The sequence below is a fragment of the Seriola lalandi genome, unplaced genomic scaffold (assembly GCF_002814215.2).
Source record: "Seriola lalandi dorsalis isolate HSWRI2012SDOR001 ecotype SW California unplaced genomic scaffold, Sedor1 jcf7180002054560, whole genome shotgun sequence".
Classification (NCBI taxonomy): Eukaryota; Metazoa; Chordata; class Actinopteri; order Carangiformes; family Carangidae; genus Seriola; species Seriola lalandi.
In genome coordinates this window covers 1,067,763-1,083,230 of record NW_019525113.1, presented here as the reverse complement: position 1 = coordinate 1,083,230, position 15,468 = coordinate 1,067,763, and the positions used below count along the sequence as shown (strand labels likewise).

General features: G+C 42.4%; 1 protein-coding gene across 2 annotated transcripts; it reads right to left on the bottom strand.

Annotated features, from left to right (window-relative positions):
- Positions 1 to 28: 28 nt before the first annotated feature.
- Positions 29 to 15,468, bottom strand: rasgrp4 (RAS guanyl releasing protein 4). 2 transcript variants are annotated; one of them, XM_087176543.1, is made up of 17 exons: positions 14,952 to 15,468; positions 9,322 to 9,533; positions 8,023 to 8,134; positions 7,747 to 7,809; positions 7,500 to 7,631; positions 7,216 to 7,357; positions 6,398 to 6,571; positions 6,116 to 6,232; positions 5,071 to 5,346; positions 4,899 to 4,979; positions 4,502 to 4,606; positions 4,267 to 4,376; positions 3,964 to 4,114; positions 3,828 to 3,864; positions 3,338 to 3,469; positions 3,030 to 3,229; positions 29 to 1,144 (listed from the first exon to the last, which is right to left on the bottom strand). In XM_087176543.1, the coding sequence occupies exons 1-17, from the start codon at positions 14,966 to 14,968 to the stop codon at positions 1,034 to 1,036; spliced, it is 2,172 nt and encodes a 723-aa protein (XP_087032669.1). In that variant the 5' UTR covers positions 14,969 to 15,468; the 3' UTR covers positions 29 to 1,033. The 2 variants fall into 2 exon arrangements, with proteins under 2 accessions (XP_087032669.1, XP_023271846.1); XM_023416078.2 differs by having other exon boundaries at positions 9,361 to 9,533; positions 14,952 to 15,466.

Sequence of the window (15,468 nt, the reverse complement as noted above, 5' to 3'; positions counted from 1 at the left end):
TTTTTCAAGCACAATACATACTGCATGATTTATCATTGTTGGAGTATTTTTTTCATATTCAACATAATTGAAATCACGGACAAAGGACAAAACGAAGCATTTAGTTAAAAATAACCATTGACCAGATGACCATTTTGGAGCATACATACAGTTCCAGTGCAGTCCTGCTGAACCTTGAATGAACTTCTGCAGATATTTGAAAATCAAATGTAGTCAGGGCAGGAAATAAACAATTTCTTCTAGTTACCATGGCTTCACAAGCTCCCATCACCATTTACCGACCAAACTAGGAGTGGGTGATATGGACAGTCTTAAGTCACATTGTATATAAATTTACATTGTTTTTGATAGCAGTAGAAACTTTCTGGATAATTTAACTGAGAAACAAACCAGAATGCCAACTCAAGGTAGCTAATCAATAATGCAAAATTCCAATAAAGCCAAGATTGCCATAAAGACAGGGCTTCGATGATATGGAAAATTGTCTGGCCTTTTAAACTAGAGATAATGAACAACTAGACAACCATCATATCACCCAATGCAAAGCCAAACAAATAGATATTCTTAGTTTTTACCCGCTTACTTTCCAAATTGATGAGCAAAGTTGTCATACTGCAGCTGCCAAAGTTAAAATGAACCAGAATTGTATTGAGGTTAGTGTTAATTTCCTACCCTGCATTTATAATGAGTATATTTGATCAGGAAAACCTTGTGGATTGAGGTTGTGTAGAATCTTAGCACCAGAGAACCAAGGCACATGTTCTAAAAACAAAATGAGGTGTTCATAAATTACAGTATAATCAATGTTCAGAGCCTAAACAATAAGCCAAACTAATAAGACTGACAAAAATAAAATTAAAAACAAGTCACAGGCATACTTGAAACATGAAGGAGTCCATTTATAATCGCTGGCACTCTAAAGTGAATGGCCAGTAAATCTCATCAGTTCAACCAGTCAGACACAGCTCTGTCAGAAACGTGATGGCGTCTGAATGTTTTTGTCCATGTGGGGAAATGTTAGACAGTAGCGTGCTCAGTCCGGCTCTCTGCTCTTGTCTTTGTAGAGATGCAGCTCCTCCATCTTCTCCTGCAAGAAGGAAACAGGCATCGAGCAACCTCGGGCTCTTGAAGGCAACGTGTTGACCTGCAAAACAGAAAAGGTAAAAATTCAACATCAAGAAAATTGTATAAAAGACAGGTTCACCAAAAATCTGCCCAAAAAAATAAATCTTACTTCATGCTAGTGGTTTAGAGCCACGCAAAGTTTTTGCTTTAGCTTTTTTGTTCTCTTTCAAACCTCACTCAGGGCTGCACCTTCTGCTGTGTCAGAGGACAGACCAATTATCTGAGCTGCATGATCCAGCCTGTCCCCCTTTATAAAACTTTGCAGGTTTTGAGTACTTAGTAAGTAAGTACATATTACTCCTGTCCTCCAGCAGCTGCACTGGCTTTCTGTTAAACACCGTATTGATTTCAAGATTCTGCTTCTCACTTTTAAGTCACTTCACAACTTAGCACCTCCGTATCTCTCTGATCTACTCCACATCTGCACACCTGCCCGTACCCTTACATCTTCCTCCTCCATTAAGCTCTCCGTACCTCGCGCCCATCTAACTACCGTGGGGTTTAGAGCCTTCAGCCGTGATGCCCCCTCGACTCTGGAACTGTCCTCCACAAGACATCTGTAATATTTATTCTCTTCCTATTTTCAAATCCCACCTCAAAACACACCTCTCTCACAACTCCAACACCAGTGTTTATCATATTTATTTTCATGCAATTATATTTTTGTAATTTATTTAGTATTTTATTCCCTGCACTTGTATTGTATCTCTTACTGTGTGTTGTTAGGCGTAAATAAAATGTACTTTCACCTTTGAATTAGTCAAATGTAATTCTTGAAGTCTTTGAATTCTCCTTTATACTTAAAAACTCAGTAAAGGAAACCAAAACTATGGGCTTGGAATGTTTGTTGGTAGGGGTGAGTTGGCTAAGGCTACATTTCTCAGTTCTCTATTGTAAATGAAACAAATTTACTTTCAGAACGGACAACGTGGATCAGCCACCGAGTGAAAACACAAAATACACCGTCCCACCTGCGAGATGCTTCGGCCGTGGGAGCACGACTCAAATCCTTACACTCGACAGATGATACATTACTTGAAGAGTCTCTTGATTCTATCTGTGCAAAGCATTCTAGGATTATATCATACCCCTGATATCAATGCAACAGCTGCTGACACAGAATTGGTTAGTGTTTTCTACACTAAAGCTAGTAGTACAGGCCTTATAGTCCCTTTAGTCCCTTTTTAAATTACATTTCTACCTTGTTTGTGTCTGTAATCTTGGCTCAGTGTTCTGACCTTTTGGTTGTGAAATATGAAGCTACTTTGCGGAGGAGACCAGTGCAATCGACAGGATTGCAGAACAGCTACCTTTTTATTTTGGGTACATTGTTTTTCAGCTTGTGCACAAAAACGGTGATGTCTGGTAACAGGTTAAGAGGGAAAGAGACTTAAAACAAAATTATAGCCTCAGTGTGTAGAGTTTAAAATGTTCTGACTTTGACAGAAATTTTGTTGCTTTGAAACGGGTTAGTTCTAAAGACAAAATGTTTTCTGTCAAAATCATTTGAGAGATGCCATCATCATACAAAGAATTTACACATGGAGGCTTTGAATGACTTTCTGCTACTTAGTGAATCCACACCAGTCAGATTTAAACTACAGATTTTAGGATGTGCTTGACATTTACAGGAAAATTACAGTAGTAGGTATGAGAGTCATATAAAGTAGTAATTATACTCTCCAAGCTGCCAGTATTGGTGAGTGACTCAGTGTTTCACTGATGTGAATCAGTACTGGAAGCTCATACTGTGTATTTTTTCTACCACATGGGGTCACACCAGGGATTTGGACTTTCACACTGATGTTAAGTTAAGCTTTGTGACGTACAAATAGGATAAAAGGTCAGACAAGGTCAGGAAATCCTGCAGGGATGAATTTGCAGGGACTCGTGTCCTGTCTCACCTTTCTATCTGGGGACGAATATAGAGAGTTGTGGTTGTTTCGCCTCTTGTCTTTTTTCTCAGGTGTCCACACCCCAGGATCTGTCTGAGTGGAGCGGTCCGACAGCGTTGAATCACTGGTGTTGTTTTTCCAGACCGAAGTGCCCTTTTCGTGTTCTGTCTCGTTACTTTGTGGGAAAACGAAGGCCTCCTCCTCCGAACCTGGCGGAGAACAATACGCATTAGTGCATTGTGTTTAAAAGTCATTTTATAGGGATGGAATTGTATGTGTGTGTTTTGTGCACTGTATATGATGGAGAAAGGACGCACTCCAGCTGTTGCCCTTGGTTCTTAAGTCAGGGGCGGGCGTGCACGGGCAGGAACCCGTTGTGTTTTTGTGTTTCTTCAAGCACTCCATCCCCACCAGATCTCGACAGTGTTTGTGACAGTTTATCCCGCAGTCTGAGAGACAGAGAAAATATTCAGACTTTAACAGAAGCGCTTTTATTTAAAGGATCAGTTCACTTAAATTACAGGAGGTCTGTGAATTGAATGCTTTTAGCGCCACGGACCAAATGACTTTCACTTTACTTTGACATGGCAGAAGAAATCTCAGAGACAGAAGGTATCAAAACCTGGACCAAAATCTTTTTTGGAGGTCGGTGACAAAATGTTTCTTTGAACCTGAACCTGAACCTTTAACTTATTTCACCATGTATCAGGCAAAATCTTGCCCTGATGAAGCCGATTACTTTTCGCTGAATGATGACGTGACATGGATTGTAATATTAGAATTTAATTTCTGTCTTTATGATCTTACCTTTACAGTGGTAGCCCTGCTTGATGACTCCCCACAGCTACAAGAGGGCAGACATGATATGTCATATTACAGTTTGATTGGCCAAAAAAAAAAAAAAAACATAAAACCACAAACATGAAAAACAATGGATACTAACAAAGCCTCCACATGTGTCACAGAACGTTGGCCGTTTGTATGTGGTTTCATGGAAGTTATGCACGTCTTTGAAGTTGTAGCCCAACTTGGCACATATAGACATTCCCCTCATGAAGTAAGAGGTGATTTCTTCACGGCTGATTTGTCCCTCCCTGGGCAGAAAATTTTCCAAAGTGCAACACAAAAGTGAGTAAGTGAGTCGAGGTTTTTACAATCCATTCAACAACTCATGATGTATCATGTTCTCTCTGTTCTGCAGCCACGTCATGGTGAGAGGCCTTTGTGTGTGCTGCAGCTTCCTCACCTGTCAGTTTCATGAGTGCAGAAGGAGAAGGGGAAGTTGGCTGCTATTTTCTCAAAGTCTTCCAGTGAGATGTAGCCATCTTGGTTCTGGTCGTAGTTTTTCATTATGGACTGCAGGGGGCAACAGAGCAATCAGACAGTCAGTTGCATTCGAAAGCTGTTGGTTAGTTCTGCTTAATCCTGCCAAATAATAAGGAAGTGAAAGACAGGAGGTTGTTGCAGAGTCACATACTCACATCCACCATCTGTTTGACGTGTTTAGATATGGTGTCAGGGTCGAGCCTGGGGGTGACTCCTGATCCCCACTCTGCCACTACTGGTGCTTTAACTGGAGCTACAGGCTGTGGACCGACAGATGCAGTGATGAGACAAGAAGGACAGCATACAAGAAAACAAGAAAAAAAAAAGAGAGCACACCCACCACATAACACGCTTCCCTAACGTATAGCACTTTGATGTGGCTGACTTTGATGTATTTCAGCACGGAGTCAGTGCTTTTGTTTTGAAGAAGATGTCACACCCACAGAAAGTGCACAACTGTCCCTCCTCTTGTGAAAAGAGGTTAAAACAAGCGTGAACCTGATGGCGTTAGATTAAGCTCAACTTCAAACAGGCGAATGCAGCTCCACTGACCTGGATCTTGGGATTCTTGGGTTCCTTGGTGTACGAAAGTTCATATATCTCATCCTCGGTGTAGTATAAATCTAGAGAGAGCTGAAGCATTAAAAGAACATAATTTAAGATGTTCCTCGTGGAATCTTTTTTTATGTCAATATCTTAAAAGTCACCTCCTTCTGTCTCATACCGTGAGCAGGTGCAGAAGGTCCTTGTTGGTCTCGAAGGGCGGTGTGCAGCTGTGAATGGACAGCAGGTCGTTTATGTTGCTGTACAGGTGCTGCAGCTTGCTCAGGTTGATCTTGTCCTCGTCGATGTAGTCTGGCAGGGCCTCATTCAGCGAGATCAGATCTTTCAGGTGCACGCCCAGGATGGGCACCTTGAAGCCGCTGCACTCGTTGTAAACCCGCCGGTAGTTGCTGTAGTTGCTGCGCGAGGAGAGCAGCTCTGTCATCTCACTCAGGGCCTGAAAGAGGAGAAACGTCAAGAGATGGATGATACATGTGTTTCTGTAGTCAGTTTGTAATCAAAGTGATCACATAATAACATCTGGGCTCAACAATATTCTGTCAGCACATAAAAAAGTGGATTAACAACACGGTCTTATTCCAACATTGTTCTTATTTCAGCCTATAAACGGTGAATTTGAATCTTTTGGGCAATCTCTAAACAGAGCGCATGAGTTTAAGGACATAGCTGTACATGCCATTCATGTATGGCATCCTGTATGTACAGTAAATGCTGTTCTCCAATGATCTTCAATGTAACAGCTGTTTGTAAACAGATGAAAATATATATTAAATCATAACCAATTTAACAGAACACCTTAACAACAAAAAAAAAGAGAAGAAAGAATTACTATAAAGATAAAACAAGAAACCTGAAGAGGGGAGCTGAAGATGTTGTCCCCCACAGGAAAACAGGAAGTAAAAATGTCACCGATACCGAATAATTCTCCAAGTCGCTGTTATACCTGAACACATCATTCCTCTTGCTTTTAGATACAGATACCAGTACGTCGCCTTGTTTCATAGCAATGGCTGAAAATTAAATTCAGTCTTCTAACCAAACTCAGATAATTCCAGAGAAGACAGAGGCAAGAAAATACGCCTAACAAAACATAGAGAAGTTCAGGAAGGAGATTGATTCAAGACAGTAAAATTTCATCATCACAGGCTTGTGGTGAGGCAGTCATCAAGAGCCTGACTCGTGGTGATGTGTAATATTTCAAATACCTTAGTGATGTCAGGAGTAAGCAGGTTAGAAGTGTCTTTGAGGCGGGAGATCGAGCTGTGACAGAGGCCTCCAGTTACTGCCATTAGAGTGTTAAAGTTTTGCAGAGCCCGAAGCTTCTACAGAGGAAAGAGCAGAGTGAATGTCTGCAGGGTACAAAGCAGCACGTTACCTCCTTTCCCCAAAATCATAACTCAAACAAGAACAGCTTTTGGAAGCTAAACAAAAATCCCTCTGAGCCTCTTAGCCAAGCGGTGTGAAGTTTGATCCCTCAGCCAGTTTACCTGAGCCACGTGAATGAACTTGGTGAAGACCTGGGCTCTCTGCTGAGCTGTGTGTCTGCTGAGGATCATCAGCTGGACCCACTGGGAGACTCCGTTACACATCATGACCGACCGCTCCAGAGCAGGGTTGTCCCTCACCGAACTTCGCACCACGTAGCTGTGGTAGTCCAGGAACTGGCCAATGAGACAGTCAGGTGGTCAGGCAGGAAACAACATGGCCAAGAGTTCAGCAGTGTTTTTTACTCAGGTGTACAACGAAGAAAGAAAGCTGTATCTGAAACTTTCTAGTAAGACATACTTTATTGTGGGTTTGAGTCTGGTGGTGTAGGTATTAATAAGTGAATATTACAGATGCTCTTTAACTCTTTTCCAGACAGTAAGTGGTCAAACTATCCACTGGAGATATTATACACCAGCCAAAGCCATTTCGTCGGTCTTGCAACCAAAAAGGTCTTTTTACAAATAGATTAAATCAAAAAACTTATGTCAGTGGTGTGGCCCATTAAGTCCCCTTACAACTGTCTCCTTATTTCTACCGAACCCTTGGTAGTCAGAGTATTTCTGTAAAATTGTGTAAAATTAGGTTTTTGCTATGAATTGTTGGTACAGTATCATGTCTTTCTTTATAAAGGGATCAGCCAAATGACATTTGGTATTTTAATTGGCATGTGGTCAGTTAAGCATGTTATAAAATCTTCATGGTATGCACTTATGTGAGTGTTTGTCTTGTGACATCTCTGCAAGCCATGGCAACATGATGAGGCCTCATTAAGCAAAGCAGGAACAGCAAATAGTGACGAGTTGTTCACTGAACTCACTGAAACGTTACAAAAGTTATTGAATTCCAGGTAGCTGAGATGCTTGGCCATCTCATCTGGCTCCATGTGGTCGAAGATCAGAGACACCTTCCTCTTCTTCACAGAGGGCGAGGGTGCCTGGGATATGTTCCCATGAGGGTTTCTAGGAAAAGAAACCCAAGCAACAGGATAAAAATAGACTTTTTTTTTTCTATTTATAGAAAAACGTGTTTGAGTTGTGACCAAATAAGCAAACTGCAATTCCTGCAGGGCATAATGGTGAATCATAGCAAAACATGGCTCACAAGCAGGAGGGGTCGATGAGCTGCGATTGCGTCTCCTCTCCGTCCGACCGAACCAGCGCCCACAGGTCCCCCATGGTCTGCTCGAGGAGGGGGCCTGCCTCGAACACTGCCGGAAACTGGCTGATCCACTGCCTTGCCACGAAGCAGGGTAGAAAATATGTTTACTACCCGCAAATAGAGCAGTATAACCAGTTCTGCCACATACACTGTCAGACAACACGTTCATGTGCCTGGTGTCCTTACTCACCTGATAAGGTGGCAGATCTGTGTCCGCCTCAGTCCTCTCTTGTCCAAGGGACAATCCTTATAAGTGAGAGAAAGAGTCAAGGATCTCAACACACCATTACACTCCTGCACCACTACACACCAGCACGGATCTACTGTATACAAATCTGCTTTGCTGACGAGGAGTGTAAAACAAAGCCATGTCTGTTTCCTGATCTGATTAATAACTGTGGACATGTGATTGGGAGCAGTGCACCGGTGGGACCAGGGTGCTGCACTGAGCGACAGTGGAGGATATAGGGTTAGAAGTTTCTGGGCGAATGTCTGAGATGGCACGACCCAGCTGTGCATCATCAGCATCATGTGGACGAGCTGGGACCCTCTGGGGCTGGAGAGCTTCCCCTCTGAATCTGCAACCAAAACACAGCAGCACGTTTCACACAACAGGGATTAGTGTGGTTAAAAACAACAACAACAAAAACTATGTGCAGCGTGGCTCAGTGGTCAGTCGTGAACCATGCTGTAGCAGCCATTGGACATGAAGAGTGCAACCCAGTGTTAGTCATTGTGTCTCACAGGGTTATTTAAGGTTGCTGGTAAAGAGGAGACAAAGGCCAGAGATATGGTTGAATGGCATGTGGGTGTGGACATCACTACTTCTCACCTTTGACAAATCAACCAAATAAAACAAGCAACACTAGAGATTTTGAGCTCTTGATCCTTTTTACACCCACATGTAGAAAATAAAGCTTTATTGCACGTATTTGCCTGCAGCAGCTCTCTCTCTCTGTTTAATGAAACATGTGCATGCATGTGATCTGCCTGAACAAGTGGATCGTAGTAGATCACAGAAGTTGTCAGTCACAACAACTGACTGTAAAATACTAATACTAATACTAATACTTAGTGCTATTTGAAATCAAAGTACTATACTCTGTGTTAGGCTTTGCTATGAAAGCTATGTATAGGTATTACTTCAATGATACATTTAGAATGATGTGCCAAAAGCGTGAGTACAACCAAACCACCACCCTCTACAACAAACAAACAAATTTCCACTTCCTCCTAGGGGTATCTGAATATTCAGATATTTTGGGCTCATTTGTTTATTTCCTTTTGTCCACTTTTGACGTCTATTATTATAGATGAAAAAAAGTTCCCTGGAAAAACCAGATAAACCAGGAGAGCACTTCTGTTTAGACGTGTTACTGCTGGGTCTTTTGCAAATTCTATTCACCATTGCTGTGGTGGCGGCAGGACTCTCAACAAATTACAAACTATCTGTATGCTACGCACCTATAGGCACTGTAAGATAGTATAGGCATGTTTTTTTGTGATGTGGGAGAACTGACCAATGAAGAGTGCGAGACCACTGAAAGAGAGGGAGAGGAGAGAGACTTGTGTAGTTTAACAGTGCATGGGAATAGCTCACTGGCCTCTCTAGCCCAACAGAACAAAGCTTGATTGTATGAGACTGCCCTTTGTTTCCCTCCCTCCCTCCCTGTCAGTCTCTCTCACCCTGGATTCCCCCCTCACTCACCCTCATCCCCTCATTATATAATCTGGTTGTGATAAAGAGTAAAGACAAATGACAAACCTTGGGAATGCATGCAAACACACAGAGACAGAGACTGACCAAAGCAGTTTAGGCAGCGCTGTATGAGCTCATCCAGGCTGGCAGCACTGGCGCTGGGAGCAGAGCTGGGGCTCTGCAGGGCCCGGCTGATGTCCTGAGGACTGGGACATGTATTCCTCCTCCGTGGGACCAGCTTCCTGCTCTTCAGCACACCAGGGCTCTCACTGGGTTTCCTGAGTGAGAGAGAGAGAGACAGAGAGAGGGTGTATATTAGCCTAGAAATAAGTAGAGCAGAGTGTGGTGAGGTAGCGCAGGTCAGCATCTGAGGAAATGCAGCTCCCCACATCTGATAAGCTGTGCTACAGCGCTGCAGCTGCCTGAAACATCATGCACAGGCAGAGAAGCTGCAAACAACTACACAGCTTAGTGTGTTTCTCTATTTGAAGCCAGTTCAGAGACAGATAATGGTGGAACGGTCCAGAAAATGTTCATTATTAATTACAAATAGGTCACATTCTTTTAGTCTAGTTGTAAATGTCACAGTTGCAAGTTTTGATGGAAAGAACTGGTCTAGTTACAGACAGGTGCACCGTATTTTTATCTTTTCTGTGCTTTCAGAAGCTTTTTATCGAGGAGTATTGCACATTTTGTTTTGGCTTTGGTAACAAGTGCTAAGAGAGGACTAACATGTTTTATTTAATGAGGCGACTGCTGTAACTCCTTGCATGAGTTTCAAAAATATAGCAATGCAGCTTTGTTTTTCAAGTGTTAATAAATGCCGGTGACCATTTTCAGAGCAACAAAAGTTCTGGTGTAAGTTACTATCACTCGGCCATTGCCTTTGTAGTATTAATACATGCCTTTAAACAGTAGCTACAGCGTACCCTGAAAAATCTGAAGGTCAAGCTGAAACAGTACAATATTACATCACATTTAGATGAGGTCAGCTGTAGGCTGCAAAACGTCGCACATGTACAGCAATACTAACTTGCAAGTCATTGTATATCTTCAGTATTTCCTCAGAAAACACCTGATCTGAGTTCACAAAAAGTAGCACAGTTTGTGGCACACATGCTGGCTTATGGTATTATTTACTGCCATATTACATACATTATGGATGGGGTGTGTATGTGTGTGTGTGTGTGTGTGGTGGTCGTGGTGGTGGTGGGGGGGGCGCCCTTTTGGTCACTCTTTCGGAGAAATGCAATAAAAAATTCTGCACCACAAAATTTTTGTTCTTCTTGTGAAATACTGAATAATTCAATGTATTTAGGTGTCCACAAACAATCTACCTGCGAGGGAAAGAAGAGCACTCCTCACAGGTCATAGACACACACTATGCAACCAGTGAGAAGGGGTTAAAATATCACTTTGTTTTAGGGATTGCCATTACGTCCAACAGATTGGGAACCACTGACGTAGGACAATGTTGATGCTGATTGTAGTTCCTTTGCTGGCAACATGGACTTGAAAAGTGCTGACAGAAGTTGCTTTTGGTCAGACACACTGTAGCACATAGACCACACCTTTGGGCACACCCATCAGTGAAGCTGGGCTGATGATGAGTGTGGTCAGAAGTGCTAAAGAGCTTTCCGCCAGAGAAGGCCAATGAACAACGCTTATTTCTTATAGTGTTAACGTGGCTTTTCAAATGCCCCTTGAAAAGACAAATGTGACTCCTATGTTTCATTTTGCGATTAATGCTTCCTCTTCAGCTCAGGGGCTCAGTTTAGCAATGTCTGACTGAATTTCACAATAACTGATTCTTCTCATGCTTTTTCTCATTTAAACTGGTATCTTTGCTTCTGTTCTGCAAAAGAGATTTGATCTAAACAGTCCTCCTCCCAAATTTTAAATGAAACCAAAGTTCAGAAGAAACTTAATCTTTGTGAGTGTTCCCTAAAAAAGGTGGTAAAACTTGAAAATTTTGTACTTGGGTGTTTCAGATTTTATCCTCATGTATCAGTCCAAAAATTGTGCACCATGTAGCGTGGCGTAACCGTTGGTCTCTATACTGCAGCTAATGTGATGACATTACCAGGAAACACTGTGAGTTCAGAGAACTGGCGACAAGTTCCCTGAATGACCAGACTTACATCCCCTTCTGTTAACCTCTGTTTGTTTGTGCAGTTCATTTCCCCAGCCCACTCACAGTCACAAAACACACGCATACAATGCATTACTCAACATACACATGCGTCCACACTCCAGTCACATAAAAGCATTTGGTTTTCTTTATGTACAACACATAAACGGACACTCATGGATGCACATTTTCATACAGGCGTACGGGGTGACATTCACTGATCTATTTATACCACAAGCTGCTCTCCTCCCTGTACGTGCTGTTCCACTCACACGTCACAGTTATCACACCACACATTTCCCTCCTCACTCATGCCCAGATCGAGAAACCCTGATGGAGGGATGTCAGTGGCGACCCCATCTCTCTGGATCCCGGTAGTCCAGTTCCAGACGGCTGGTTTGGAAACCTGCTTGGCAACAAAACTCCTCCTCCTCCTCCTCTTCTTCGCCTCATTACACCGGCTGGCTACTGAACTCAAAACACTAACACTGAACAGCACAGCATGTACACCATGAACTGTTTTACATTAAATTTAGGTAAGCCCGACAACACATGGAGACATTAGCGGGAGAAACCAAACAAGGACACAATAAAGGTGCCTGGGTTCATTTTATACCTCCGTCACCTACTACACTGAACGCAATATATTCCACTGAAGTCCTTGCATCTCATTACATGTTCTGTGAAGTCCTTGTTTAGGATAAATCACTTTCTTTTGACTTCACGTTTAGGACTCACTCTGACTTCCATGTTAGTTGAGAATATGAAGCTCTGAAAACCATTTCAGAAAGATGGTGAGATGACAATCCTGCAACATTGAGCAGATTCCTATTCATTTCAATTAACACTTTTTTGTTCTTCAAGAGTGCACACTATACATCATTTGACGTTCAGAACCCAGGTGGGACTGGTACCCACAATCCCCAGCTCTGGAGCATGATGCCTTACCCATTAGGACTCTGGGCCACACTTAACTGTTTCAAATTGGCCTTTATACAATTTATTTTTTTATCACTGTAGGTCTTCAGCTAATTATTGTTTCCATTAAAGAGTAATATATTCATTCTTCTGTTGATTGAAAACATCAATAGATTGTGAAACTGCCTATCATATCTTCCCAGAGTCATGTGTACAGTTACGTGACCAATAGTCCATAATGTGTTGTGTTTTACAGTGATGAAAAACAACAAATACTTTCATTTGAGAAGCTGGAACAAGTGTGTGCTTTGCATTTTTGCTTGACAAATGATTTTTCCTGTTTTCATTTCTTTATATTGTCCTGTAAAATATACATGAATATCTCCAGATATATCCTTTAGATATCATATAATGTGCAAACTAATGTAGTAAATATACTAAAATCAAAAACATAAAAGATGAATCCATTATCGCACATTTGGCCAGTTAATTTTCTGACTTCTGATCGATGCTTTTCTTATCTCCGTGCCCTTTACGACTCGTCATCTCTCTCTTTGACTCAGAGTGAATCCAGCTCTGCGTGTCACACATATGAGGAGACACTGTCGCTACTACAAACAGAAGTGCTGATGGGGAAATGTTATTGATGTTGTGACGTTTGTCAGGGAAATTCCCACAGAGTGCTGAGCAGGTAACACACAGCGCAGCAGTGAGTGATCTCTGTTCTGTGTAACGAACATGGCCAGCTGAAGAGACCAAGTGCTGTTGGTAAATAGAGTGGTGAACTCCCATGCAAATCTGAACACAATTGGAGTTACTGTTTAGGTATTTGCATTCACCTTTTCCCAATAGTGAGATACACAGCTTGGGTAAATATAATAATTAGCCTTCTTTATTTAACAGTGCCTCCATGGAAACCGAAGACTGCCTAAACTTGACGTTGAAACAGAGAATCCTCGTGTGCGTGACAATGGAGGAAAAAACCCCAAGTAGTCATTAATGAACTTAGGTCTGGTCCATCATATTACTGATTTTGTTTTCAGAAGACCTCCCACACCTCCTTTTCCTCTCCGACTCCTCTTCACTTTTTTTCCCTCTTCCTTCATCCTTGCTCTATTCAAGCCATTCAGGAAACAGCTTCTCCTTTTTTTCTTTGGAAATACCCCTCTCACTCCCCTTCCTATCTGTGTCAGGACTCCTGGCCACAGATCCAGTCCCCCCTGCCCCCCCTTCCCTTTTTCCCCTCTCTCGCTCTCACACTGGCGGGGGGATATGCAAATTCCTCTCTTTCTTTCCTTAATTGATTAATTGAAGCCAGGGCCCTTTGAAGGCCTTGTTTGTGAGCTGCTCTTTTTCTCTTGCTCTTCCCTCTCACAACCTGCGTTCTTTTTCCCTCCACATCAACGAGATGCATCTACTGCACTGAGTAATTCAATCATTAGGTTCAACTTAAAGCTACTGTACATTGCAGTTAGCACCAGAGAATCTACAGCAAATATCCATGAACCTTTTCACCTGGTCTGTGTGAAGAATCAAGTGTTTGAGACTCCATCCACGAATCTGTTAGACTGTGAAATTATACCTGTGCAACTACACACACCTGTGATCTCTCTCTCTTTCTCACTCACACACACACACACACACACACACGCACGCACACACACACACACACACACACACACACACACACACACCATCAGTAATTCTGCTTCAACTTATTTCCCTTCTTTTGTTCATCAAAATTCTATTTCATGTTGATTAAGTTTGTCATCTTTATCTTTTTTCTCTTTTTAGCGCAACTTCACAAAACCCAGTCTCGGCACAATGTGTTAATTCTAACAACTCATTCAAGATAACCTTGCTGCTGACGGATGTCCCAGTCCACCTTAAACTCAGGTAGCTAAATTACACATAACACACATCTGACTACCTTAACATTCAACACACAATCCTTTCATTCCAGGCAATCTGATAAGAGCTGCGGTCACAACTACAGCAGTAAAAAAAGTACCTCACACAACATACTGTTTCTCAGCAGTATCTAACATCGAATGCTAAAAAAACCCAAAACTAAACAAAAAAAAACCAAACAACAACCATGCCTGAGCTGACATGTAAATGGGGATTGGCGGGACAGAACAGAAAAAGCAGAACACATTTCCATGGAAAGGTGAGCAGACAGCACTCAACAGGCTCACACAACTGTTGAATGTCAGGGCTAGGTGTGTGTGCAGTAAACACAAATAATTTGAGAAGTTGATAGCCTTCACTGATATTCAGGTCAAAGACAGTAGCTGTGACTGTGTTATGTGTGATATGTGTCTGCAACTTTTCTTTTCACACAAAGCCTCTCTTTCTCTCCACTCATTGTCAGATTCAAATAAATGGCAAACAACATGCACACGCAAACATCAAATGGAAAATAAAAAGTAAATGCCCTCCTTTCTCATCAACTTGCCAAGAGCTTTTGCACAAACCACACTGCATCTCAGATATAACCTCAAGGTTCACACATCTCTGCTGCACATGAAACACATGCTGCTGACACATACTCAGACTCACACTTGCTAAGAAACTGAGCTGCAAGTGGGTCTGAGTGCACCAGACTCTCAGTTTTGATGCACCCTCTTCTTTTCTTTTGAATTACCTCTTGGTCTTGTTCATTGTAGAGCTCTTCTCCTCGGCAGCACTCCTCCTCCACTGGTGATCCACACGGACATCTGAGCGTGTCCCTACAGCTCCATGGTTGACCCTGCTCCTCCTCCTCCTCTTCTGTGTCCTCTATGTGTTTATGTGCCCAGGACAGCAGGAGTGGGCACAGGACGGAGAGCTGCTGAGGGCTGCTCACCTACCAGTCATCAACTAGACTAAACTCGGCTCGGCTCCCTGAGTTTAGCGCCCTGCTTATCAAACCACTCAGTGTGTCAGTCAACCTCTCTCTCTCCGCTATCTGAAGATATCTATCAACCACAAATCAGCATCAAAACAGACTTCACGCTCCCCGTGCCTGCAACAAAGCAGACATGTTAAAAGAAAAAGGCTTAAACAAGCTTCAAAGTAGAGTGCAAGTGCTAAAAAAAGTCATTCACTTGTCCCTTCAACTATAAACAAGTCAGCATCTTAAATGGAGGAACTGGCTCTGACAGATAGGGGAACTCACATTA

Bases quoted from the DNA above. Each gene is read 5' to 3' on its own strand.
- rasgrp4 (XM_087176543.1), bottom strand. The intron at 7,358-7,499 runs GTGAGCCATGTT...TTCTTTTCCTAG, and splicing joins CTCATCGACCCCTCCTGCTT to AAACCCTCATGGGAACATAT. The intron at 1,145-3,029 runs GTGAGACAGGAC...TCTGTTTTGCAG, and splicing joins ATTCGTCCCCAGATAGAAAG to GTCAACACGTTGCCTTCAAG.